Genomic DNA, 26,260 nt, shown 5'->3' on the forward strand with positions numbered 1-26,260 from the left:
GTTGTCCAGTGCCTGTATTGGCCAAGTTATTTCATATGACTTTAAAACAGCATCAAACTTTACACAGGTAGTGAAGGTATTTATCAAAACAGTGACTAGAATTTATTTATCAGAAGCCTGGCTAGCTCAGTCGGTAGAGCATGAGACTCTTAATCTCAGGGTCGTGGGTTCGAGCCCCACGTTGGGCGTTTCTGTTACCTTTCTCTCTCTCTTTTCGGCAGCTTTCATTTGCACACCTCGAGCATACCTATTAAGACAAAGTTCAGTATTGCTACTACAGTTTAATTGGTGTCTGAGTCTCTGTGGCGCAATCGGTTAGCGTGTTAGACTCTTAACCGAAAGGTTGGTTGTTCTAGCTCACCCAGGGGCGAATTAAGCTTTTCTCTGCCTTGCAACTGCTAACACGTGCACTGGGCATAGATCTTGGGCCACGTGCTGTCTAGCGTTACAAGATTACATCAGGATTTAGCAGAAGTTTGTTGTCCAGTGCCTGGATTGGCCAAGTTACTTATTCCATTTGACTAAAACTCAGCATCAATCTTTACACAGGTAGGGAAGGTAATGATCAAAACAGTGACTGGAATGAAAGTATCAGAAGCCTGGCTAGCTCAGTCGGTAGAGCATGAGACTCTTAATCTCAGGGTTGTGGATTCGAGCCCTACATTGGGCATTTCTGTTACCTTTCTCTCTCTCTTTTAGGCAGCTATCATTTGGATTCATCGAGCATACCTACTGAGACAAAGTTCACAGTTCACAGTTGGTATGGTTTGGCTGAGTCTATGTGGCACAATCGGTTAGTGCTTTCGGCTGCAAACCAAAAGGTTGGTGGTTTGAGCCCACCCAGGGATGAACGAAGGCTTTCGCTGCCTTGCAACTGCTAACACGTGCACTGGGCAATTATCCTGGGCCCCGTGCTGTCTAGCATTACATTCAAACATCAGGATATAGCAGTAGTTTGTTGTCCAGTGCCTGTTTTGGACATTTTTTTATTCCAGTTGCCCTAAAAACACCATCAAACTTTACACAGGTAGGGAAGGTATTGATGAAAACAGTGCTCTTGAACAAATGTCTCACAAGCCCGGCTAGCTCAGTTGATAGAGCTTGAGACACTTAATCTCAGTGATGTCAGTTCAAGCCCCACGTTGGGTGTTGCTAATACCTTTCTCTCTTTTCGGCAGCTTTCATTTCGGTTCCTCCTGCAGACCAAGTGAGACAAGGTTCAGGATTTCTACTACAGTTGCATTGGTTTCTGAGTCTCTGTGGCGCAATCGGTTAGCGCGTTCGGCTGTTAACCGAAAGGTTGGTGGTTCGAGCCCACCCAGGGACGAGTTAAGCTTTTCTTTGCCTTGTAACTGCTAACACGTGCACTGGGCATAGATCCTGGGCCACATGCTGTCTAGCATTAAAAGTTGACATCAGGATTTAGCAGAAGTTTGTTGTCCAGTGCCTGGATTGGCCAAGTTACTTATTTCAGTTGACTTTAAAACAGCATCAAACTTTACACAGGTAGGGAAGGTATTGATCAAAACAGTGACTAGAATTAATTTATCAGAAGCCTGGCTAGTTCATTCGGTAGAGCATGAAACTCTTAATCTCATGGATGTGAATTCGTACCCCACATTGGGCATTTCTGTTACCTTTCTCTCTCTCTTTTCGGCAGCTATCATTTGGATTCATCGAGCATACCTACTGAGACAAAGTTCAGCGTTTCTACCACAGTTGGTATGATTAGGCTGAGTCTCTGTGGCACAATCGGTTAGCGCAATCGGCTCTTAAACGAAAGGTTGCTGGTTCAAGCCCACCCAGGGACAAATGAAGCTTTTCTCTGCCTTGCAACTGCTAACACGTGCACTGGGCATAGACCCTGGGCCACGTGCTGTCTGGCGTTACAAGATTACATCAGGATTTAACAGAAGTTTGTTGTCCAGTGCCTGGATTGGCCAAGTTACTTATTCCATTTGACTAAAACACAGCATCAATCTTTACACAGGTAGGGAAGGTAATGATCAAAACAGTGACTAGAATGAAGGTATCAGAAGCCTGGCTAGCTCAGTCGGTAGAGCGTGAGACTCTTAATCTCAGAGATGTCGGTTCAAGCCCCTCGTTGGCTTTTTCTGTTACCTTTCTCTCTTTTCAGGCAGCTTTCATTTGCATTCATCCTGCAGACCAAGTGAGACAAAGTTCAGCATTTCTACTACAGTTGCATTGGTTTCTGAGTCTCTGTGGAGCAATTGGTTAGCGCGTTCGGCTGTTAACCGAAAGGTTGGTGGTTCGAGCCCACCCAGGAACGAACGAAGGCTTTCGCTGTCTTGCAACTGCTAACACGTACACCGGGCAATTTTCCTGGGCCACGTGCTGTCTAGCATTACATAATGACATCAGGATATAGCAGTAGTTTGTTGTCCAGTGCCTGTTTTGGACATTTTTTTATTCCAGTTGCCTTAAAAACACCATCAAACTTTACACAGGTAGGGAAGGTATTGATGAAAACTGAACTAGTGTCTCTTAAGCCCTGCTAGCTGAGTCGGTAGAGCATAAGACACTTACTCTTAGTGATGTGGGTTCAAGCCCCACGTTGGGAGTTTCTGTTACCTTTCTCTCTTTTCGGCAGCTTTCATTTGGATTCACCCTGCAGACCAAGTGAGACAAAGTTCAGCATTTCTACTACAGTTGTGTTGATTTCTGAGTCTCTGTGGTGCAATCGGTTAGCGCGTTCGGCTGTTAACCGAAAGGTTGGTGGTTCGAGCCCACCCATGGATGAGTTAAGCTTTTCTTTGCCTTGCAACTGCTAACACGTTCACTGGGCATAGATCCTGGGCCATGTGCTGTCTAGCATTAAAAGTTGACATCAGGATTTAGCAGAAGTTTGTTGTCCAGTGCCTGGATTGGCCAAATTACTTATTTCAGTTGACTTTAAAACAGCATCAAACTTTACACAGGTAGGGAAGGTATTGATCAAAACAGTGACAAGAATTAGTTTATCAGAAGCCCGGCTAGCTCAGTCGGTAGAGCATGAGACTCTTAATCTCAGGGTCATGGGTTCGAGCCCCACATTGGGCGTTTCTGTTACCTTTTTCTCTTTTCGGCAGCTTTCATTTGGATTCATCATGTAGACCAAGTGAGACAAAGTTCAGCATTTCTACTACAGTTGTGTTGGTTTCTGAGTCTCTGTGGCGCAATCGGTTAGCGCGTTCGGCTGTTAACCGAAAGGTTGGTGGTTCGAGCCCACCCAGGGACGAGTTAAGCTTTTCTTTGCCTTGCAACTGCTAACACGTTCACTGGGCATAGATCCTGGGCCACGTGCTGTCTAGCATTAAAAGTTGACATCAGGATTTAGCAGAAGTTTGTTGTCCAGTGCCTGGATTGGCCAAGTTATTTATTCCATTTGACTAAAACTCAGCATCAATCTTTACACAGATAGGGAAGGTAATGATCAAAACAGTGACTAGAAAGAAGGTATCAGAAGCCTGGCTAGCTCAGTCGGTAGAGCATGAGACTCTGATTCTCATGGTTGTGAATTCGTACCCCAGATTGGGCATTTCTGTTACCTTTCGCTCTCTCTTTTCGGCAGCTATCATTTGGATTCATTGAGCATACCTACTGAGACAAAGTTCAGCGTTTCTACCACAGTTGGTATGATTACGCTGAGTCTCTGTGGCACAATCGGTTAGCGCGTTCGGCTGTAAACCAAAAGGTTGGTGGTTTGAGCCCACCCAGGGATGAACGAAGGCTTTCGCTGCCTTGCAACTGCTAACACGTACACCGGGCAATTATCCTGGGCCACATGTTGTCTAGCATTACATAATGACATCAGGATATAGCAGTAGTTTGTTGTCCAGTGCCTGTTTTGGACATTTTTTTATTCCAGTTGCCTTAAAAACACCATCAAACTTTACACAGGTAGGGAAGGTATTGATGAAAACAGTGCTCTTGAACTAGTGTCTCACAAACCCTGCTAGCTGAGTCGGTAGAGCATGAGACACTTACTCTTAGTGATGTGGGTTCAAGCCCCACGTAGGGTGTTTCTGTTACCTTTCTCTCTTTTCGGCAGCTTTCATTTGGATTCATCCTGCAGACCAAGTGAGACAAAGTTTAGCATTTCTACTACACTTGGGTTGGTTTCTGAGTCTCTGTGGCGCAATCGGTTAGCGCGTTCGGCTGTTAACCGAAAGGTTGGTGGTTCGAGCCCACCCAGGGACGAGTTAAGCTTTTCTTTGCCTTGCAACTGCTAACACGTGCACTGGGCATAGATCCTGGGCCACGTGCTGTCTAGCATTAAAAGTTGACATCAGGATTTAGCAGAAGTTTGTTGTCCAGTGCCTGGATTGGCCAAGTTACTTATTTCAGTTGACTTTAAAACAGCTTCAAACTTTACACAGGTAGGGAAGTTATTGATCAAAACAGTGACTAGAATTAATATATCAGAAGCCTGGCTAGCTCAGTCGGTAGAGCATGAGACTCTTAATCTCAGGGTAGTGGGTTCGAGCCCCACGTTGGGCGTTTCTGTTACCTTTCTCTCTTTTCGGCAGCTTTCATTTGCACACGTCAAGCATACCTATTAAGACAAAGTTCAGCATTTCTCCTACAGTTTAATTGGTGTCTGAGTCTCTGTGGCGCAATCGCTTAGCGTGTTCGGCTCTTAACCGAAAGGTTGGTTGTTCAAGCTCACCCAGGGGTGAATTAAGCTTTTCTCTGCCTTGCAACTGCTAACACGTGCACTGGGCATAGATCTTGGGCCACGTGCTGGCTAGCGTTACAAGATTACATCAGGATTTAGCAGAAGTTTGTTGTCCAGTGCCTGGATTGGCCAAGTTACTTATTCCATTTGACTAAAACTCAGCATCAATCTTTACACAGATAGGGAAGGTAATGATCAAAACAGTGACTAGAAAGAAGGTATCAGAAGCCTGGCTAGCTCAGTCGGTAGAGCATGAGACTCTTAATCTCATGGTTGTGAATTCGTGCCCCACATTGGGCATTTCTGTTACCTTTCTCTCTCTCTTTTCGGTAGCTATCATTTGGATTCATCGAGCATACCTACTGAGACAAAGTTCAGCGTTTCTACCACAGTTGGTATGATTAGGCTGAGTCTCCGTGGCACAATCAGTTAGCGCGTTCGGCTGCAAACCAAAAGGTTGGTAGTTTGAGCCCACCCAGGGACGAACGAAGGCTTTCGCTGCCTTGCAACTGTCAACATGTACACCGGGCAATTATCCTGGGCCACGTGCTGTCTAGCATTATATAATGACATCAGGATATAGCAGTAGTTTGTTGTCCAGTCCCTGTTTTGGACATTTTTTATTCCAGTTGCCTTAAAAACACCATCAAACTTTACACAGGTAGGGATGGTATTGATGAAAACAGTGCTCTTGAACTAGTGTCTCACAAACCCTGCTAGCTGAGTCGGTAGAGCATGAGACACTTACTCTTAGTGATGTGAGTTCAAGCCCCACGTTGGGTGTTTCTGTTACCTTTCTCTCTTTTCGGCAGCTTTCATTTGGATTCACCCTGCAGACCAAGTGAGACAAAGTTCAGCATTTCTACTACAGTTGCGTTGGTTTCTGAGTCTCTGTGGCACAATCGGTTAGCGCGTTCGGCTGTTAACCGAAAGGTTGGTGGTTCGAGCCCACCCAGGGACGAGTTAAGCTTTTCTTTGCCTTGCAACTGCTAACACGTGCACTGGGCATAGATCCTGGGCCACGTGCTGTCTAGCATTAAAAGTTGACATCAGGATTTAGCAGAAGTTTGTTGTCCAGTGCCTGGATTGGCCAAGTTACTTATTTCAGTTGACTTTAAAACAGCATCAAACTTTACACAGGCAGGGAAGGTATTGATCAAAACAGTGACTAGAATTAATATATCAGAAGCCTGGCTAGCTCAGTCGGTAGAGCATGAGACTCTTAATCTCAGGGTCGTGGGTTCGAGCCCCACGTTGGGCGTTTCTGTTACCTTTCTCTCTTTTCGGCAGCTTTCATTTGCACACGTCAAGCATACCTATTAAGACAAAGTTCAGCATTTCTACTACAGTTTAATTGGTGTCTGAGTCTCTGTGGCGCAATCGCTTAGCGTGTTCGGCTCTTAACCGAAAGGTTGGTTGTTCAAGCTCACCCAGGGGCGAATTAAGCTTTTCTCTGCCTTGCAACTGCTAACACGTGCACTGGGCATAGATCTTGGGCCACGTGCTGTCTAGCGTTACAAGATTACATCAGGATTTAGCAGAAGGTTGTTGTCCAGTGCCTGGATTGGCCAAGTTACTTATTCCATTTGACTAAAACTCAGCATCAATCTTTACACAGATAGGGAAGGTAATGATCAAAACAGTGACTAGAAAGAAAGTATCAGAAGCCTGGCTAGCTCAGTCGGTAGAGCATGAGACTCTTAATCTCATGGTTGTGAATTCGTGCCCCTCATTGGGCATGTCCTTTACCTTTCTCTCTCTCGTTTCGGTAGCTATCATTTGGATTCATTGAGCATACCTACTGAGACAAAGTTCAGCGTTTCTACCACAGTTGGTATGGTTAGGCTGAGTCTCTGTGGCACAATCGGTTAGCGCGTTCGGCTGTAAACCAAAAGGTTGGTGGTTTGAGCCCACCCAGGGACGAACGAAGGCTTTCGCTGCCTTGCAACTGTCAACACGTACACCGGGCAATTATCCTGGGCCACATGTTGTCTAGCATTACATAATGACATCAGGATATAGCAGTAGTTTGTTGTCCAGTGCCTGTTTTGGACATTTATTATTCCAGTTGCCTTAAAAACACCATCAAACTTTACACAGGTAGGGAAGGTATTGATGAAAACAGTGCTCTTGAACTAGTGTCTCACAAACCCTGGTAGCTGAGTCGGTAGAGCATGAGACACTTACTCTTAGGGATGTGGGTTCAAGCCCCATGTTGGGTGTTTCTGTTACCTTTCTTTCTTTTCGGCAGCTTTCATTTGGATTCACCCTGCAGACCAAGTGAGACAAAGTTCAGCATTTCTACTACAGTTGCGTTGGTTTCTGAGTCTCTGTGGCACAATCGGTTAGCGCGTTCGGCTGTTAACCGAAAGGTTTGTGGTTCGAGCCCACCCAGGGACGAGTTAAGCTTTTCTTTGCCTTGCAACTGCTAACACGTGCACTGGGCATAGATCCTGGGCCATGTGCTGTCTAGCATTAAAAGTTGACATCAGGATTTAGCAGAAGTTTGTTGTCCAGTGCCTGGATTGGCCAAGTTACTTATTTCAGTTGACTTTAAAACAGCATCAAACTTTACACAGGTAGGGAAGGTATTGATCAAAACAGTGACTAGAATTAATATTTCAGAAGCCTGGCTAGCTCAGTCGGTAGAGCATGAGACTCTTAATCTCAGGGTCGTGGGTTCGAGCCCCACGTTGGGCGTTTCTGTTACCTTTCTCTCTTTTCGGCAGCTTTCATTTGCACACGTCAAGCATACCTATTAAGACAAAGTTCAGCATTTCTACTACAGTTTAATTGGTGTCTGAGTCTCTGTGGCGCAATCGCTTAGCGTGTTCGGCTCTTAACCGAAAGGTTGGTTGTTCAAGCTCACCCAGGGGCGAATTAAGCTTTTCTCTGCCTTGCAACTGCTAACACGTGCACTGGGCATAGATCTTGGGCCACGTGCTGTCTAGCGTTACAAGATTACATCAGGATTTAGCAGAAGGTTGTTGTCCAGTGCCTGGATTGGCCAAGTTACTTATTCCATTTGACTAAAACTCAGCATCAATCTTTACACAGATAGGGAAGGTAATGATCAAAACAGTGACTAGAAAGAAAGTATCAGAAGCCTGGCTAGCTCAGTCGGTAGAGCATGAGACTCTTAATCTCATGGTTGTGAATTCGTGCCCCTCATTGGGCATTTCTGTTACCTTTCTCTCTCTCGTTTCGGTAGCTATCATTTGGATTCATTGAGCATACCTACTGAGACAAAGTTCAGCGTTTCTACCACAGTTGGTATGGTTAGGCTGAGTCTCTGTGGCACAATCGGTTAGCGCGTTCGGCTGTAAACCAAAAGGTTGGTGGTTTGAGCCCACCCAGGGACGAACGAAGGCTATCGCTGCCTTGCAACTGCTAACACGTACACCGGGCAATTATCTTAGGCCACGTGCTGTCTAGCATGACATCAGGATATAGCAGTAGTTTGTTGTCCAGTGCCTGTTTTGGACATTTTTTTATTCCAGTTGCCTTAAAAACACCATCAAACTTTACACAGGTAGGGAAGGTATTGATGAAAACAGTGCTCTTGAACTAGTGTCTCACAAACCCTGCTAGCTGAGTCGGTAGAGCATGAGACACTTACTCTTAGTGATGTGGGTTCAAGCCCCACGTAGGGTGTTTCTGTTACCTTTCTCTCTTTTCGGCAGCTTTCATTTGGATTCATCCTGCAGACCAAGTGAGACAAAGTTCAGCATTTCTACTACACTTGGGTTGGTTTCTGAGTCTCTGTGGCGCAATCGGTTAGCGCGTTCGGCTGTTAACCGAAAGGTTGGTGGTTCGAGCCCACCCAGGGACGAGTTAAGCTTTTCTTTGCCTTGCAACTGCTAACACGTGCACTGGGCATAGATCCTGGGCCACGTGCTGTCTAGCATTAAAAGTTGACATCAGGATTTAGCAGAAGTTTGTTGTCCAGTGCCTGGATTGGCCAAGTTACTTATTTCAGTTGACTTTAAAACAGCTTCAAACTTTACACAGGTAGGGAAGTTATTGATCAAAACAGTGACTAGAATTAATATATCAGGAGCCTGGCTAGCTCAGTCGGTAGAGCATGAGACTCTTAATCTCAGGGTAGTGGGTTCGAGCCCCACGTTGGGCATTTCTGTTACCTTTCTCTCTCTCTTTTCGGCAGCTATCATTTGGATTCATCTAGCATACCTACTGAGACAAAGTTCAGCGTTTCTACCACAGTTGGTATGATTAGGCTGAGTCTCCGTGGCACAATCGGTTAGCGCGTTCGGCTGTAAACCAAAAGGTTGGTAGTTTGAGCCCACCCAGGGAAGAACGAAGGCTTTCGCTGCCTTGCAACTGTCAACACGTACACCGGGCAATTATCCTGGGCCACGTGCTGTCTAGCATTATATAATGACATCAGGATATAGCAGTAGTTTGTTGTCCAGTGCCTGTTTTGGACATTTTTTATTCCAGTTGCCTTAAAAACACCATCAAACTTTACACAGGTAGGGATGGTATTGATGAAAACAGTGCTCTTGAACTAGTGTCTCACAAACCCTGCTAGCTGAGTCGGTAGAGCATGAGACAATTACTCTTAGTGATGTGGGTTCAAGCCCCACGTTGGGTGTTTCTGTTACCTTTCTCTCTTTTCGGCAGCTTTCATTTGGATTCATCCTGCAGACCAAGTGAGACAAAGTTCAGCATTTCTACTACAGTTGCATTGGTTTCTGAGTCTCTGTGGTGCAATCGGTTAGCGTGTTCGGCTGTTAATCGAAAGGTTGGTGGTTCAAGCCCACCCAGGGACGAGTTAAGCTTTTCTTTGTCTTGCAACTGCTAACACGTGCACTGGGCATAGATCCTGGGCCACGTGCAGTCTAGCATTAAAAGTTGACATCAGGATTTAGCAGAAGTTTGTTGTCCAGTGCCTGGATTGGCCAAGTTACTTATTTCAGTTGACTAAAACTCAGCATCAATCTTTACACAGATAGGGAAGGTAATGATCAAAACAGTGACTAGAAAGAAGGTATCAGAAGCCTGGCTATCTCAGTCGGTAGAGCATGCGACTCTTAATCTCATGGTTGTGAATTCGTGCCCCACATTGGGCATTTCTGTTACCTTTCTCTCTCTCTTTTCGGTAGCTATCATTTGGATTCATTGAGCATACCTACTGAGACAAAGTTCAGCGTTTCTACCACAGTTGGTATGGTTAGGCTGAGTCTCTGTGGCACAATCGGTTAGCGCGTTCGTCTGTAAACCAAAAGGTTGGTGGTTTGAGCCCACCCAGGGACGAACGAAGGCTTTCGCTGCCTTGCAACTGCTAACACGTACACTGGGCAATTATCCTGGGCCACGTGCTGTCTAGCATTACATAATGACATCAGGATATAGCAGTAGTTTGTTGTCCAGTGCCTGTTTTGGACATTTTTTTATTCCAGTTGCCTTAAAAACACCATCAAACTTTACACAGGTAGGGAAGGTATTGATGAAAACAGTGCTCTTGAACTAGTGTCTCACAAACCCTGCTAGCTGAGTCGGTAGAGCATGAGACACTTACTCTTAGTGATGTGGGTTCAAGCCCCACGTTGGGTGTTTCTGTTACCTTTCTCTCTTTTCGGCAGCTTTCATTTGGATTCATCCTGCAGACCAAGTGAGACAAAGTTCAGCATTTCTACTACAGTTGCGTTGGTTTCTGTGTCTCTGTGGCGCAATCGGTTAGCGCGTTCGGCTGTTAACCGAAAGGTTGGTGGTTCAAGCCCACCCAGGGACGAGTTAAGCTTTTCTTTGCCTTGCAACTGCTAACACGTTCACTGGGCATAGATCCTGGGCCACGTGCTGTCTAGCATTAAAAGTTGACATCAGGATTTAGCAGAAGTTTGTTGTCCAGTGCCTGGATTGGCCAAGTTACTTATTTCAGTTGACTTTAAAACAGCTTCAAACTTTACACAGGTAGGGAAGTTATTGATCAAAACAGTGACTAGAATTAATTTATCAGAAGCCTGGCTAGCTCAGTCGGTAGAGCATGAGACTCTTAATCTCAGGGTCGTGGGATCGAGCCCCACGTTGGGCGTTTCTGTTACATTTCTCTCTCTCTTTTCAGCAGCTTTCATTTGCTCAAGTCGAGCATACCTATTAAGACAAAGTTCAGTATTTCTACTACAGTTTAATTGGTGTCTGAGTCTCTGTGGCGCAATCGCTCAGCGTGTTCAGCTGTTAACCGAAAGCTTGGTTGTTCAAGCTCACCCAGGGGCGAATTAAGCTTTTCTCTGCCTTGCAACTGCTAACAAGTGTACTGGGCATAGATCTTGAGGCAACGTGCTGTCTAGCGTTACAAGATTACATCAGGATTTAGCAGAAGTTTGTTGTCCAGTGCCTGGATTGGCCAAGTTACTTATTCCATTTGACTAAAACTCAGCATCAATCTTTACACAGATAGGGAAGGTAATGATCAAAACAGTGACTAGAAAGAAGGTATCAGAAGCCTGGCTAGTTCAGTCGGTAGAGCATGCGACTCTTAATCTCATGGTTGTGAATTCGTGCCCCACATTGGGCATTTCTGTTACCTTTCTCTCTCTCTTTTCGGCAGCTATCATTTGGATTCATCTAGCATACCTACTGAGACAAAGTTCAGCGTTTCTACCACAGTTGGTATGATTAGGCTGAGTCTCTGTGGCACAATCGGTTAGCGCGTTCGTCTGTAAACCAAAAGGTTGGTGGTTTGAGCCCACCCAGGGACGATCGAAGGCTTTTGCTGCCTTGCAACTGCTAACACGTACACCGGGCAATTTTCCTGGGCCACGTGCTGTCTAGCATTACATAATGACATCAGGATATAGCAGTAGTTTGTTGTCCAGTGCCTGTTTTGGACATTTTTTTATTCCAGTTGCCTTAAAAACACCATCAAACTTTACACAGGTAGGGAAGGTATTGATGAAAACAGTGCTCTTGAACTAGTGTCTCACAAACCCTGCTAGCTGAGTCGGTAGAGCATGAGACACTTACTCTTAGTGATGTGGGTTCAAGCCCCACGTAGGGTGTTTCTGTTACCTTTCTCTCTTTTCGGCAGCTTTCATTTGGATTCACCCTGCAGACCAAGTGAGACAAAGTTCAGCATTTCTACTACAGTTGTGTTGGTTTCTGAGTCTCTGTGGCGCAATCGGTTAGTGCGTTCGGCTGTTAACCGAAAGGTTGGTGGTTCGAGCCCACCCAGGGACGAGTTAAGCTTTTCTTTGCCTTGCAACTGCTAACACGTGCACTGGGCATAGATTCTGGGCCACGTGCTGTCTAGCATTAAAAGTTGACATCAGGATTTAGCAGAAGTTTGTTGTCCAGTGCCTGGATTGGCCAAGTTACTTATTTCAGTTGACTTTAAAACAGCTTCAAACTTTACACAGGTAGGGAAGTTATTGATCAAAACAGTGACTAGAATTAATTTATCAGAAGCCTGGCTAGCTCAGTCGGTAGAGCATGAGACTCTTAATCTCAGGGTTGTGGGTTCGAGCCCCACGTTGGGCGTTTCTGTTACCTTTCTCTCTTTTCGGCAGCTTTCATTTGCACACGTCAAGCATACCTATTAAGACAAAGTTCAGCATTTCTACTACAGTTTAATTGGTGTCTGAGTCTCTGTGGCGCAATCGCTTAGCGTGTTCGGCTCTTAACCGAAAGGTTGGTTGTTCAAGCTCACCCAGGGGCGAATTAAGCTTTTCTCTGCCTTGCAACTGCTAACACGTGCACTGGGCATAGATCTTGGGCCACGTGCTGTCTAGCGTTACAAGATTACATCAGGATTTAGCAGAAGTTTGTTGTCCAGTGCCTGGATTGGCCAAGTTACTTATTCCATTTGACTAAAACTCAGCATCAATCTTTACACAGATAGGGAAGGTAATGATCAAAACAGTGACTAGAATGATTGTATCAGAAGCCTGGCTAGCTCAGTCGGTACAGCATGAGACTCTTAATCTCAGGGTCGTGGGTTAGAGCCCCACGTTGGGCGTTTCTGTTACCTTTCTCTCTCTCTTTTCGGCAGCTTTCATTTGGATTCTTCGAGCATACCTATTGTGACAAAGTTCAGCGTTTCTACTACAGTTGGGTTGGTGTCTGAGTCTCTTTGGCGCTACCTGGATCAGGATCGTCTGTCTCAGTCTCTCTCCTCGTCCAATCGTTGCGCTCACTCTCCATTGTGAGAATGGACAAGAGCCAATCTCCGCGATCGCTTTCCATTGTGAGAATGGATGGGAGCCAATCGCCGCTCTCGCTCTCCATTGTGAGAATGGATGAGAGCCAATCGCGTCACGGCATATGCAAATGAATGACAACACCGCTGTCTTCTGACGAGAGCACATCATCATATAACCGATCAAGGTAAGTTATTTTGTCAACGTCTATATCTACTGATAAAAGTTTTGTCAATTGTAGTCTTTTGTTATGTCAGTCTTTGCCTCCTAACGCTGATTTATAATTTTATGACAAGAACTTTAACAAAAGTCATCCTAAGTTCACATTTTTGTGCATAGTGTCAAAGTTCACGACCCCGCACCCTGTTTAACATTGCAGACTTTTGATACACTTGCAGAAATCATTGATTTTGTTCGAACGTGTCTTTAAATTAATAACTGTATCTATATATACATGCATATATACTGTATATACAGTTGTTTGGATGTGTTTATCAAAATGTTTGTCGAAGCGTCAACAGCTCCCTCCCCCCGTATTTCTTAACCAAAAACAAAATAAAGTTTACACAAAAATATAAGCTTTTTCTGCTAAATGTTCATTAGCTATATAAATTGTAAGAATAAATTAAAAGGTGTAATTTCCTGCCTTTTGTTGCTAAATGTTTATTATGTTTGTATGATTTATAACTGTTACTACAATGGTGTACCCATAAATGATATTGCTACTAAATGATAATTAGCTATATGAATTATAGTTATTTATATCTAATGTGTTACAGTCATTCTACAGTGAATAATAAAAATGTCTGTCTTTTAAACCTAAATGTTTATTATTGTGTTATCGTGTTATTATTACCCATCTGATAACAGAAATGCACGTCTTTTGCTAATATATATTTATTATACTTAATAACAATTATTTATAACAGTTGTGTTGTTATGAATTAATTATATTTTCATGTTTCTATTAATTAATATGTTTTTAGTACTAGGGACATGTAGTCCCTTTACCATAGCAGAGAAATTACCTGGGAAATGTGATCTTTCTTTCGCTTGTTTCAGGCAACAGGCTACAGTATTGTAATTAATGCACTTGTTAAGTTTAATTTACATTTGTATGATAAATTCAGATGAGCACTAAGCCAAAAAGCCACAAGGCCATGGGTGATGGGGAGTGGATGGCCAGGTTAAGAGTCTTTGCCAGCTCTGGCGTTTGGCCTTCTGGAGCAGGCAATCGACCAGCTCCAAGACAGAGGAAGTGGTATGACATTTATCAGAAGGTAAGGCAAAATTACTTACTTCATGACATTATATGTAGTATGTAGTTGGCAATGGTGCAAACAATATCAGTGCTTTGACGTTAAAAACTCTTATCTCCTAATCATGAAAAAAATAACTATGGAATAGAAAAATAAGTACACAATGTCAAAAACAATAAATATGTGATTAAATTACATGAAGAATGTTTCTAAATAATGATATGATTAATCCTCTCCAGGCTAGACCTTCTCACATACTCCTTGGATATGGCCCACTCTGTCAACACCAACAGCCTGAAGGTGTTTGGTCGGGCTTTTATACCAACATTCAGGCCTCCTGCCCAATACACCGGTATGTCATACACTTATGTGCATAATACTTTTGGTTTGGGGGTGTTCATTGTTATTTTTTTTTATTTTTTTATTATTTGCATCACCAAAGCCAACCATGTGGTGAGTGGCAAATACAGAAGTCTAGATATTATTGAAAGTCTTTGTAGTATTATTATGGAATGCTATAAATATGATAAGTCATATATGTCTGTGTCTTTTTGTTCTCCATTTGTAGGAGAGCTGCTTGGTGTTGACTACCTCCTGAGTCAGACTGGACAGCCAATGGCATTAAACCCAGACTCAGGAAATGTTGGAGGATGTGGATGAAGGTGGGGAAGAAGATGAGGGCTTCGGGGAGGATGAAGTATATGATATAACTGTGCCAAGTCTCTACAATGACCCAAACTTCTCCATCTCCTCCCACTTCCTGCCCACCTCTGAGCCCATTGCCATGTTGCCTCCACTGCCTATCCTGCTTCTGCCTCCACCCAGACTGCTGTCTCCACTGCCCTGGATGCTGCTGCACGCTCCACCCAACCCCCTGCCTTCTCCATCCAGCATGCTTCCTCCTCCCAACCTGCTGCAATCACCATCTTCTCTGATGCCTCCTCCCAACCTGTTGCCCACTCCACCCAACCTACTGAACCCTCCACCCAGCCTGATGCCTCTGCCACCCTGGTTGCTGCCTCCATGTTGCAGCAAAGCACATCGACATCTGAGTCTGGTGTATGTAAATATCTTGTAACCTATCTATGTTTACACATCTAACGCATCAACAATCTGTGTTTTGTGCCTATGTTTGTTATATATATATATATATATACATACACAGTATGTCAAAAAAGTGAGTACACCCCTAACATTTCTGCAAATATTTATCTATAACTTTTAATAGGACAACACTGCAGAAATGACTTTTTGACACGATGAAAAGTAGTCAGTGTAAAGTTCATTTAGCAGTGTAAATTTATTGTCCTCTCAAAAAAACTAAAAATACAGTCAATAATAGCTGAACCCCTGGCAACAAAAGTGAGTACACCCCTGAGAAAAAAGTTAAAATGTTAATATTTTGTGTGGCCACCATCATTTTCCAGCACGGCTTTAATTCTCCTGGGCATGGAGTTGACCAGAGCTTCACAGGTTGCCACTGGAGTCCTCTTCCACTCCTCCATCACAACATCACGGAGCTGGTGGACATTTGACACCTTGTGTTCCTCCACCTTCCTTTTCAGGATGCCCCAGAGGTGTTCTATGGGGTTTAGGTCTGGAGACATGCTTGGCCAGTCCGTCACCTTTACCCTGAGCATCTTTAGCAAGCCAGAGGTCATCTTGGAGGTGTGTTTGGGGTCATTATCATGCTGGAACACTGCTTTGCGGCCCAGTTTTTTGAGGGAGGGGATCATGCTCTTCTTTAGTATGTCACAGTACATGTTAGAATTCATGTTTCCCTCAATAAAATGTAGCTCCCCAATGCCAGCAGCACTCATGCAGCCCCACATAATGACACTCCCACCACCATGTTTAACGGTAGGCAAGACACACTTGTCTTTGTACTCCTCACCTGTTTGCCGCCACACACGCTTGACACCATCTGAACCAAAAAGGTTTATCTTGATCTCATCAGACCACAGGACATGGTTCCAGTAATCTTGGTGCTTAGTTTGCATGTCTGCAGCAAATTGTTTGCAAGCTTTCTTGTGCATCGTCTTTAGAAGAGGCTTCCTTCTAGGACAACAACCATGCAGACCAATTTGATGCAGTGTGCGGCGTATGGTCTGAGCACTGACAGGCTGACCTCCCATCCCTTCAATCTCTGCAGCAATGCTAGAAGCACTCATCCATCTGTTTTTCAACGACAATCTTTGGATGTGACGCTGAGAATGTGCACTCAGCTTCTTTGGCCGACCATTGCGAGGCCTGTTCTGAGAAGAACCTGTCCTCTTAAAGCGCTGGATGGTCTTGGCCACTGTGCTGCAACATAGTTTCAGAGTGTTGGCTATCTTCTTATAGCCTTGGCCATCTTTATGCAAAGCAACAATTCGTTTTTTCAGGTCTCCTGAGAGTTGTTTGCCATGAGGTGCCATGTTGAACTTTTAGTGGCCAGGCTGAGAGAGTGGAAGAGCCTTTATACCAAATTTAACTCACCTGCTATCTGGTGACAACTGGGACAGTGTAACACTAATGAGTCACATGACACAGGTGAAGGAAAATCAGTTATTGTGCTCAATTTGTACATTTTTCTTAGGGGTGTACTCACTTTTGTTGCCAGGGGTTCAGCTATTATTGGCTGTATTTTTAGTTTTTTTGCGAGGACAATAAATTTATACTGCTAAATGAACTTTACACTGACTACTTTTCATTGTGTTAAAAAGTCATTTCTGCAGTGTTGTCCTATTAAAAGTTATAGATAAATATTTGCAGAAATGTAAGGGGTGTACTCACTTTTGTGACATACTGTATATATATGTGTGTGTGTATGTGTATGTGTGTGTGTATTATAATTATTATTTTTATTTTTTCAGGCTGTGGATGGCTCAGGTGTACCAGGTATGGATAGAGTGGACTGCCTGGCAGAGTATCTTGAAGACCTGAGGAATCAGCCCTCCCTTGTCCTCACCAACCAGCAGGTAAGGAATATAAACCCACTCTTTGTTCACTCTTTAACTTGTCATACTTGCTTAATTTTTGCACATTTTGCTTTCTCATTTGGCATGTATTATCTGCTTTTTCTGCTTAGGTGAGCAATATTGTTGCTCTTTGGCAGAACCTGCTGGACTATGACAAGCAGAGGGTGGTGTTTGCAGCCAGGCATCAAGCAAAGCTGGACACAGGGAGGTTTAGGTCCCCGAAGAAGAGGCAGGAGTTTACCCCAGGAGTGGAGAGTTTGAAGAGGCATGCCCTGACCACCTCTGCTCCACTTGCACAGTGGCCAGATTGCTGTCGCTTGGTTGAGACTATTTTTTGTCAGGCTCTGTGCCATACATAGAACACCCAAAAAGAAGGGGACCAACACAGTGTCAAGATGGAATCTCATCCTGGCAGACTACAGAAAAATCAGGTGCAGCATTCTGGCCAATGCTATAGTGATGAAGCAGACTAACCTTCAACTGGTGGATGTGAGTCACACCACCCTGGTACAGTGGCATAATAAAAAAGATAAACAGCAGGACACAGCAGTTGTGATTGCAACTTCCAAGCTGCTTGTCTGTGGCAGCTGACCCCCTATTGCCTGCCAATGTGCGCCCCCCCATCTCCACCACCTCAGCCAGGCCCGGCTCACCAGTACCACTTGGCCAGTAGCACTGTGGGCCAGGCTAAACTAAAAAGAAAAAGGACCATTTTGTCAGACCCACCGGCTTTGCCACCTGCTCAGATGCAGCAAAGCCCAACGGCAACTTATTCCTGCTCCACCACCAGGGACTCAACTGGTCATGCTGATGCCAGTGGCCTCACATGGGTCTATGCTGGCTTCTGTTCCACCGGCTTTTGAGTTTGGCCTTTCGTCTGCCCCTCCTGCCATTCCATCCACACCTGATACTGCTGTCGCTCCCATTCGTAAACTGACCCGCAAAGTACAGCATAATACATGTAAGAAATGTGGGCAGTTTAGAACAGCGGAAACTGGACACAGCCAGTACAAGGGCATTATATACTGCCCCTCTGTAGAGGCATTGCCGAAGGAGCAGTGGTTGGAAAGAATTAAAAAAGGAGAAAAATTATAAAAATGTTTCAGAAGACCTGGGCACTTCCTGAAGTGTTTATTTTTAATATTGACATTTAAATATTTTCAGGGGTCTTTTGTTTTACTTGTAGTTTTTTTGTTACTTTAAATTATAATTAAAATAAATGTACATTTCTAATTTATTTGTTTTTATCATTTATTTTACAATTGAAGTTATCTTTGCTTATTTCATTTTGTGTTGTTATTTATTTTTGATTTACTAGTTTGTAGTTTCTCTATACTTAGCAAAATACTTAATGTACTTAAAAGCAAATATATTTAAAAGAAAAAAGCTAATAAAATATGTAGTATTAATCAAATATTAATAGTACAGAGTAACTTTTTTACCTGTAAATAAATTATTAAAAACTAAATAAAAAATATTTTCCTCTTCCGCCCCTTTTTCTTCTCTTTCTCTTTTTTTCCTCCTTTTCTTCTCTTTTTTCCTCTCCTCCCTTTCTTCCCCCTTCTTCCCTCTCTTCCCCCTCTGTAACAGACTATTGTTCCCCAACACTCACCAATGTACATAAAGCAGAAATGGGAAAGGGAAGCCAATATAAAAATAACAAATGAGGAATGATTAACTATTTGGGAAACAGATGGTCACAATTAATTCAGATTCATGAAGGGAATTTATTTGGAGAAATGTAATCAGGTTCTTTATAACACCTGAAATAAAATACTTTCAAACTAGAGATCAAAAAATGGTGAATGCTGGAGAAAATGTGGAAATGTATTGGCAGATCATTTCCACATAGTTTGGCACTGTAATATTATACACACCTATTGGCAAGATTTAAATAAAGAGATAAATGTAATAATGTGATTGAATCTGGAATGTAATTTTAAAACTGTACCTGTGAATTTACTCTGCAGAAATACCAAAAAATGATGTGTATCTTCTTAACACACTACTAACAACTAGCAAAAAGGCCATTACAAAGAACTAGCTCAAGGAAGATCCTCAATCTGTAGGCGAATGGTATGATATTGTTAAAGAGGTGTATGACGTGGAAGTACTGACATTTACCTTGAGACAACAAGACTATAAAATTCTGCATACTGGGGTAAATGATTGAGAAGAAAAGGATTGTTTTAATTTCATTGTGGTGCTTTAATTTTATATATGTTTGGAGCCTGTTGATCTTTGTCACGTAACCCTTAACAAAATTTTATATAGCAACATTTTATTAACGATGAATATGAATGTAAATAAGATTGTATTCGGTGACCTTTGACACTTGTCTTTTTTGTTTCTATGTTTCTTTAACAATGTCTGTTTGTTTTTATTGCTGTTTTGTTCTGAACTGAAAAAGGAAAAAAAAAATGTATCATCATCATCCTGACACAAACTCACAGCGTTCAGCATGCAGTTTTGCTGCTGTTAGATCAAAAACAACAGCTGCCATTCATGTTCATACACTGTAAAAATAACTCTATAGGCCTGTCTGTCTTTATAAATAATGTCTTACATTTTACACTGAAATCTGTCCAAAATATATTGACTTTTTTTTTTCTCTTTTGCTAAACTAAATTCTTATTGTATTTGACTGTATATTATCTCTTTTGAATTGGGCTAGCTGCCTTATTCTCTTCAAAGAGCAGCTCTCATACAGAGCCTGTTATTTCAGTGTTTTTTCCAGGATATTTCTGGATTCCTTCTTTCTTGCTCTCGGCTGATCACATGGAAAATTTGGAATTTGATCATTGAGTTGTTTTTCCCTGTCATTTTCCTTTTTTTTCTTATTTATTTAAACGATCACACACTTTTCAGGTGAAGGGAAAAAGTGTTGCACTTATCAGAAAAACCTTTTTATGTATTAAATAATAAAGTGTTTTTTTTTAAGGATTACTTGTTTTTAAATGAAATAAATAGTTAGAATTATTGTTAATTATATCCTAAACACTGTGTCTGTGTTTACACCTTTATTTAGTTTAAAAAGCATAATATGAATGTGAAATAACAGTACAGTGGAAGACTAAATATAATAGTAATATCAAATAATAACTACACTAAAGAAAATAAACAACTTCCAGTACATACTGTAGGACTCTAATGGTCCATTGCATGTTCAAAAATTGACGTAGATCTGAGTTGAAAATTAAGAAGTTTTATTTTGAATGCAAGAAGTTAGAGAGTACAAGTTCTGCGCAGAAGAGATGTAACCTCAGTTCAGCTCTTTTTAAGGCTCTCCTTCATGCTTTTATACTGTCTTTCGCACATTATCTAATCCCAACCCTTTTGATTTATATGGTGTCGCCTTGACAGTTTGACCATTCAGCAACCAGACGTTCCTCTTTCTGGTCTCTGTGTATACCACAGAAAACTGAACAAAATCTGAACATTAATCAAACAACATAGAGACAACATAGGTAATGTCTTAAATTAAAAATGGTGGTGAATCCTAGGATGAATATACTATAGCTTGCTTAAAGAATTAACATGCCTGGTTAATTCTCAGCAGTGAGGTCCATGGCTTTTTTTGTGGTTGAAATTAAGGGTTCGTGGGAGGGAGGGTTACGAGCAGCTTCAGCATACTTACCAGGCTGTAATTCCACATGTGTTGCAAAGAATCCAGAGAGAGAGGAGAGAATATGGAGTAGCCTACTCACACTCTCACTATTGCATAAAGGAAGCTTATGAGAAAAAAAGAGTGAAAAAAGACAAGTCAGTAAGAGAAAATACAGTTCTCTGGAAGTGAAGGTGAATGGTTTGTAAGACCCACTCATTCAGCCTATTACAACCAAGTCTCTATTTAGAGAGAAGTGTTGGTGCTTGACATTGCAGGAAGAATCCTTCAGGGTGAGAAGAGCAGGGATGGTTGTCCAGAGTCCAGAGAGAGAGGAGAGAATATGGCCACAGGTGGAAACTTGGAGTTGGACATGTTAGAAGTGAGTGAGAATGGGGGATGGAAAGATGTTCTTTCACATCCAGTCCAATTCCAGCCCTTTCCCGGCAAAAGATCTCCTCTTTGAGCCATAATTATAGAGTAACTCCTCATCACTCAAAATGTCTTTTGTAGCAATGAAGAGAATGATGTCTCTATCATTAAGGACATACAGCCTGGGCCGGATATTGGCTCTTTTGCTGGAGTGACGTATCAGGCGTCCGTAATTGAACTTCATGGGATGGCACTGGCAACTTTCTTCATGTGCGTCAATGCACATGGCTTCATGTTGCTTGTTCTTATAAAAAAACAAATGTCCAGGTCTAATGCCGCTGGTCGAAACAATTGCCATCCCATCTTCATGGCTAACCAGCTGGCCGTGGTATTCACAGACAACCTCCCCAATCTGAAAGGGTTTTTTGGTGAAAACACCATCACCCTTGTCAGGGACGGGTCTGACAGTCAGTCCTTTCCAGCGTTGAGACAAAATCATTTTATGCACAAAGCTGCTGTCGATGACCGAGTCCAACCTGGCAACAGGCTTCCACTGCTTCAGAACCACTGAAGCCTGTGGGACATTTGACGTCCACCCTTGTTTGTCCATCCAGCGGTTTATTTTGGACTCTGATGGCTGCTGTCCAGCAAAGTGTTCTAGAAACACAAAACACATCAGTATTTGGCTATTCTCACTCAGTTTCACAGTTTGTGTCATTAATCATCTGTATACTCACCAAGAGCATGCTGTTCACGCAGCTTGAGCTGCTCGCTACACCAGCGGTCATAGCAGTGCCTCTCATGTTCTGAGCCACACAGCTCATTCCTGCGTGCCCTTTTTGGAGGAGGCCCCTCCAGAGTCACTGGACAGAACTGCTCAAGAGTTTTGTAGGCTGTCTCTTCGTCCACCCTTGTCTCTCGGCTGGAAGCTCTACTGGACCTTTGTCTATAAGATCACAAAAAAATAAATATTAAAGGAAGGAAAGACAAGGCTGTGGGTTGCAAATTTAATAATAAGGATCATTGTTGTTAGATTCTTACCGTGTTTTTCCAGCAAGCTGATCTAGCACACTTAGAGCCAGAAATGCATCTGAAGATGTTCGCAACTTGTAGTTCCTTTCAGCTGTTTCTGGCACGTGCCCAAACAGCCGTGCCAAAACATTTCTCTCCACTTCTGACTTCAGGTTTTGTGCTGCTGCCTCAAACACTCTCTGGGCATCGCCAAAGGTCACACTGGGGAGACTGTATCTGAAACACAAGGCATCGTAAGAATGCAAAAATTGGACGGATGAAGATGTAGAGTTAAAGACAGGTGTAATGTTGCTTACTTGTCATGTAGTCTTTTTAAGTCATTGGAGGGGTTATAAATCGATCTCCCACTACTTGACACAAAAAATGAATCAACTGCCACATCGTCGCCGGTGCGGTTTTCTTGCAGCATTACTGGCCGCACCTCATTGAAGTACAAGTCAAACCACTAGTTAGAGAAAGGGTCAAAAATAAGTATGACTTAACCACAATATATTTATTGCTGTTATGATTTAAAATACGATATAAACTTACAAGTTCCTGTTCATGTGACAACAGTACTTTGTGCTCCTTCACTGCAACACAGACACCATTCTCTATCCGGCTTCTCCCTTCCCAATCCTCAACCTGCAAACAGACAGTTTTGCACATTGATGAAGCATATAGGAACAAAGAAGAGAAGGGAGGGAAAAACAAACACTTACAGTCATCTGTGTCACTACACTAGGTCGCTGAAGTAGCTTCAGCATGATAATAGCCTCCAGGTAGTACAGGACGAGCAGCCGTTCATTTTTAGTCAAACAGTCCCCTGTGATGGCTCCTGGATCCTGCATTTTGCATATCACGGCCTGGAAATCTTTGAATGCAGCCTCCAAAACAGCAAGGCAGTCCTTTGGCAAAATTTCTTTGCCATACCCAAGCTCTGATTTTTTCCCTGTGACCTCCATGCTTACTTTTTTGGACATAGCACTCTCTATTTCATACAGCACATCCAAAAAACTCTCACAGTCCTGGAACAGAGATGGATTGTTGTGGCGAATGTCTGTGGAGGTAATAATGTATTTCATGAACCTTGAAAAGAGATCAAAATTAGGTTGTTACAGTCAGAACACAGCACAGCTGACATTATTAGTTAACACGTACATGGCAAACTTGTGGTTGTTCCACATTACTGACCTCTTGAGACTCTTCCAGTAGTTGAACATTGTCCATTTTGAGAGCTTTGTATCTGACAAGATGTTAAAGTACTCTCGCACTTTCTCCACCTGACGAACAAACATCAAGTTTGGCTCAGTGGGGTCCATGTAATGTAAGAACCTGGACACTGTTTCCACCTGAAATGACACATTTCACAATTAAATAAACTCTACTGCATAAAACAAGACCTGCATGTACATTTTTTTTGCATGTATACCTTCACTCATTTAATTAACTTACTACTTGTTTGCTGTTTTTATGTCCTAGGTCAATGTGCAGGTCCTTATTAAATCCTGCTAGAAGGGGGTGGTCAATTGAGTGCTTATTGTATAAGCCTTTTTTGACCATTTCCACTCTTACGGAAGAGGTCCACTTCGGTCCACCAGTGCTGAAATGAAAACAATAAACAGCAGGTGATCAAAACGACTGTGTCTTTTAAGAGAAATCATATCCACAGTGTACATTTATTTTTTGGGAATGCCGATGTGAAACTGTACCTCTGATAGTACTCTCCAGAGCTATCATCAGATAAGGGCTCATTTGGAGGCTCAACTGGACCTTCTGCACCTTCTCCAGAGCTTTGAGACACAGATGATGTAGTCGATCGAGCTGGTTCCGGGAGGAGTGAAGGTAAGTTATTAATGACCAACCCCCTTGACTGCATCTCCGCAATCATCCTAAAACAAGGAACAGAAAATAAGGTCAAATAAACAATACCAACAATGCATATTTATTAAAGTGTAGATGTTTGATTTGAAGGCAGATATAGCAAATCAAAGAAAGATAACCGAGTTACAAACCTGGCCAGAGGATTAGTAGAGTCCAATATGTCACGAATTTTTCCAAACTCCCAGAAACGTCCTCTGTGACAGAATTCGGACAACTCCTTCTTGGCCTCTATGACAACTGCCTGGATCTCTGCCTTTGTGCTGTTCCTCATACACACCTTCCTGAGATGCCCAGGAAGAGAGTGAGGAGCCTTTTTGCACACAGGGCAGAGGAAAAACATCCTGCTGTGGAAGGATCTGTATGGATAATAAAACCAACATGTTATAGAATGAAAAGACGAAGAGCAGCTTTGTGAAGGTTTGGGGTCCACCACACCCCACCCCCAACTCCAGGTACAGGAACAAAGGAACAAGCACACAAACACACACAGCAAAGTATGCAGGACATTTTGATTAGAGTTTTAAGACTAAACTTAATTTCTTATTAAAAAAAATACTGTTACTAACCATATTTAAAAAGGGTATTTAATAATAGGACAATTATCATGAGAAATTATTAAAATTGTCTCAATTATTTCTTAAACTAAGATTATTCCTGCCAATAGGATTTCAAGTTAATATCAAATGACACCACAATTAGTATACAAACTGTGCTCTCCTCTCAGAAACATCTGTCCACTTCAGAGGTTTTCTAAATTTAATGATAAAGACTCTGGTCTTGACTTCTACAAACTTAGCTAACCTCACTGACAAAATGATGCAAGATAAACGGAGTTTAACAGGCCTGCTGCATAAGGCATACTGACTAAATCTACTTACTTTTCAGAAGCCATTTCTGATGTTGAAAAGTGAGTTCTGTCCACTGGTCAAAAGCAACAAGTTGTAGCTGAAAGTGACACAACTGTACAGCGACTGAGATGAGACGGGCCTCTTTAACCTGAGCTGGCAGCAGGTCAATGGCCTATCAGGACGCAGCATCCAACAGCATCCCAATCTGCCCATCCCCATCCCCAGATGTTAATGGCCCAACAGGGGCAGAAACAACTGTAAAACACAGATACAACAACCTATTTAGGCATGTGTTTCAGAGTATTTAAAAATATGTTGTCTTTGTTTTGACTGAGTAGTTTTACATTTCACCACTCAGACACAGGGAAGTATATTGTGTTAAAGTTTGAAACAGTACACATACAAGGAAAATCTATTTAAAATACACAATTTATGTAAAAATGTACATATGAAACAGAAAAAACAACAACAACAAAACATAAAGGACAGTACAAGGATAAAATAAAGTTAAATGACAGTCAGTTGTTTAGTTTCCATTCAAAGATAAAACCTAGAGTAAATAATTATTTTATATATAATAGGGTTGTGTGTGTGTGTTTTAAATAAGACAACAATTAACTGCAAAAATAAAAAGCTCGACCATAAAATTGTTTATTCATTTGCTTTGTAAGATTGTGTTGTTGAAGCCTCCTGAGAGAGCATGATGAAGATATGAACATCTTACAGTGAATAGTGATTACCGATGAAGAATATAATTATAAGAGTATGTGTTAGGGTCTTAATTTTCACCAAATAAATATAAAACAAAAAAGAGACTTGCAACACATTTTAGAGTAGATTTATACTTAGTTTGGTGATAGATACAATAAATAAAATAGAATTTCTGATTTTCTGATAGATGTCTGCTCCACGATGGAGGAACACATATCCTTTATTATGTCTTATGATTATTAATAAAGTTAAATGTTTAAGGGCCTAGATCATATGATGACCATGGTGTCATCCCTCTTTAGAGTAAATCTGGAGTAATATGTGCTTGATTGTATTTCTGCATGCCGAATGATTTGTTTCCTCAGGATCTACCGAGCCAGGTCAGAGGTCATGGAGACCTCTCGAGTGGACCTGGACTCTTGAAGAATTGGAAACAAATGTTTCCTGAGTTATTTGCCATTTTAGGTTAAGTATTTTAAAGTTAAGTGCTTTGTATGTAAGCTGCCAGTTTAGATGTTGAATGTATTTTTAATATATATTATTCTTATATTGTTACATGTCAGTACTAAATATATTTCAATAATATACAAATATACTGTACATACACATTTTATTGAAACATAATTTGTTCTTACATGAATACTGATCTAAACTCTCAATGGCTGGCCGGAGTGGGTGTTAATGTTATTAATTAGCTAATATTGCTGGGTGATGGAGGTATGAATAGTCTCGTTAGCAACTTGTTGTTCTTACATGAATACTGATCTGAACTCT

At 42.2% G+C, this 26,260-nt stretch overlaps 1 protein-coding gene and 17 non-coding genes across 18 annotated transcripts; 17 read left to right on the forward strand and 1 right to left on the reverse strand.

Moving 5' to 3' along the window:
• The first annotated feature begins 115 nt into the window (after positions 1–115).
• Positions 116–188, forward strand: trnak-cuu (transfer RNA lysine (anticodon CUU)). The gene has a single exon. It is a non-coding gene; the product is annotated as a tRNA-Lys (tRNA).
• Positions 189–1,253: 1,065 nt separating this feature from the next.
• On the forward strand, positions 1,254–1,327 carry trnan-guu (transfer RNA asparagine (anticodon GUU)). The gene has a single exon. It is a non-coding gene; the product is annotated as a tRNA-Asn (tRNA).
• A 1,837-nt stretch (positions 1,328–3,164) lies between these two features.
• trnan-guu (transfer RNA asparagine (anticodon GUU)) lies at positions 3,165–3,238 on the forward strand. The gene has a single exon. It is a non-coding gene; the product is annotated as a tRNA-Asn (tRNA).
• A 410-nt stretch (positions 3,239–3,648) lies between these two features.
• On the forward strand, positions 3,649–3,722 carry trnay-gua (transfer RNA tyrosine (anticodon GUA)). Its single transcript has one exon. It is a non-coding gene; the product is annotated as a tRNA-Tyr (tRNA).
• A 404-nt stretch (positions 3,723–4,126) lies between these two features.
• On the forward strand, positions 4,127–4,200 carry trnan-guu (transfer RNA asparagine (anticodon GUU)). The gene has a single exon. It is a non-coding gene; the product is annotated as a tRNA-Asn (tRNA).
• A 227-nt stretch (positions 4,201–4,427) lies between these two features.
• On the forward strand, positions 4,428–4,500 carry trnak-cuu (transfer RNA lysine (anticodon CUU)). The gene has a single exon. It is a non-coding gene; the product is annotated as a tRNA-Lys (tRNA).
• A 1,065-nt stretch (positions 4,501–5,565) lies between these two features.
• Positions 5,566–5,639, forward strand: trnan-guu (transfer RNA asparagine (anticodon GUU)). The gene has a single exon. It is a non-coding gene; the product is annotated as a tRNA-Asn (tRNA).
• A 227-nt stretch (positions 5,640–5,866) lies between these two features.
• On the forward strand, positions 5,867–5,939 carry trnak-cuu (transfer RNA lysine (anticodon CUU)). The gene has a single exon. It is a non-coding gene; the product is annotated as a tRNA-Lys (tRNA).
• A 588-nt stretch (positions 5,940–6,527) lies between these two features.
• trnay-gua (transfer RNA tyrosine (anticodon GUA)) lies at positions 6,528–6,601 on the forward strand. The gene has a single exon. It is a non-coding gene; the product is annotated as a tRNA-Tyr (tRNA).
• Positions 6,602–7,305: 704 nt separating this feature from the next.
• On the forward strand, positions 7,306–7,378 carry trnak-cuu (transfer RNA lysine (anticodon CUU)). The gene has a single exon. It is a non-coding gene; the product is annotated as a tRNA-Lys (tRNA).
• A 588-nt stretch (positions 7,379–7,966) lies between these two features.
• On the forward strand, positions 7,967–8,040 carry trnay-gua (transfer RNA tyrosine (anticodon GUA)). Its single transcript has one exon. It is a non-coding gene; the product is annotated as a tRNA-Tyr (tRNA).
• Positions 8,041–8,436: 396 nt separating this feature from the next.
• On the forward strand, positions 8,437–8,510 carry trnan-guu (transfer RNA asparagine (anticodon GUU)). The gene has a single exon. It is a non-coding gene; the product is annotated as a tRNA-Asn (tRNA).
• A 227-nt stretch (positions 8,511–8,737) lies between these two features.
• On the forward strand, positions 8,738–8,810 carry trnak-cuu (transfer RNA lysine (anticodon CUU)). Its single transcript has one exon. It is a non-coding gene; the product is annotated as a tRNA-Lys (tRNA).
• Positions 8,811–10,359: 1,549 nt separating this feature from the next.
• Positions 10,360–10,433, forward strand: trnan-guu (transfer RNA asparagine (anticodon GUU)). The gene has a single exon. It is a non-coding gene; the product is annotated as a tRNA-Asn (tRNA).
• A 227-nt stretch (positions 10,434–10,660) lies between these two features.
• On the forward strand, positions 10,661–10,733 carry trnak-cuu (transfer RNA lysine (anticodon CUU)). The gene has a single exon. It is a non-coding gene; the product is annotated as a tRNA-Lys (tRNA).
• A 1,071-nt stretch (positions 10,734–11,804) lies between these two features.
• On the forward strand, positions 11,805–11,878 carry trnan-guu (transfer RNA asparagine (anticodon GUU)). Its single transcript has one exon. It is a non-coding gene; the product is annotated as a tRNA-Asn (tRNA).
• Positions 11,879–12,105: 227 nt separating this feature from the next.
• Positions 12,106–12,178, forward strand: trnak-cuu (transfer RNA lysine (anticodon CUU)). The gene has a single exon. It is a non-coding gene; the product is annotated as a tRNA-Lys (tRNA).
• An 8,067-nt stretch (positions 12,179–20,245) lies between these two features.
• On the reverse strand, positions 20,246–24,837 carry LOC130223480 (uncharacterized). The gene is made up of 11 exons (XM_056456326.1): positions 24,806–24,837; positions 24,059–24,283; positions 23,756–23,935; positions 23,499–23,646; positions 23,238–23,395; positions 22,766–23,132; positions 22,596–22,688; positions 22,361–22,509; positions 22,074–22,280; positions 21,770–21,978; positions 20,246–21,689 (listed from the first exon to the last, which is right to left on the reverse strand). The coding sequence occupies exons 1-11, from the start codon at positions 24,817–24,819 to the stop codon at positions 21,076–21,078; spliced, it is 2,364 nt and encodes a 787-aa protein (XP_056312301.1). The 5' UTR covers positions 24,820–24,837; the 3' UTR covers positions 20,246–21,075.
• Positions 24,838–26,260: the final 1,423 nt, after the last annotated feature.

This window comes from Danio aesculapii, chromosome 4 (assembly GCF_903798145.1).
Source record: "Danio aesculapii chromosome 4, fDanAes4.1, whole genome shotgun sequence".
In the NCBI taxonomy this organism is placed as follows: Eukaryota; Metazoa; Chordata; class Actinopteri; order Cypriniformes; family Danionidae; genus Danio; species Danio aesculapii.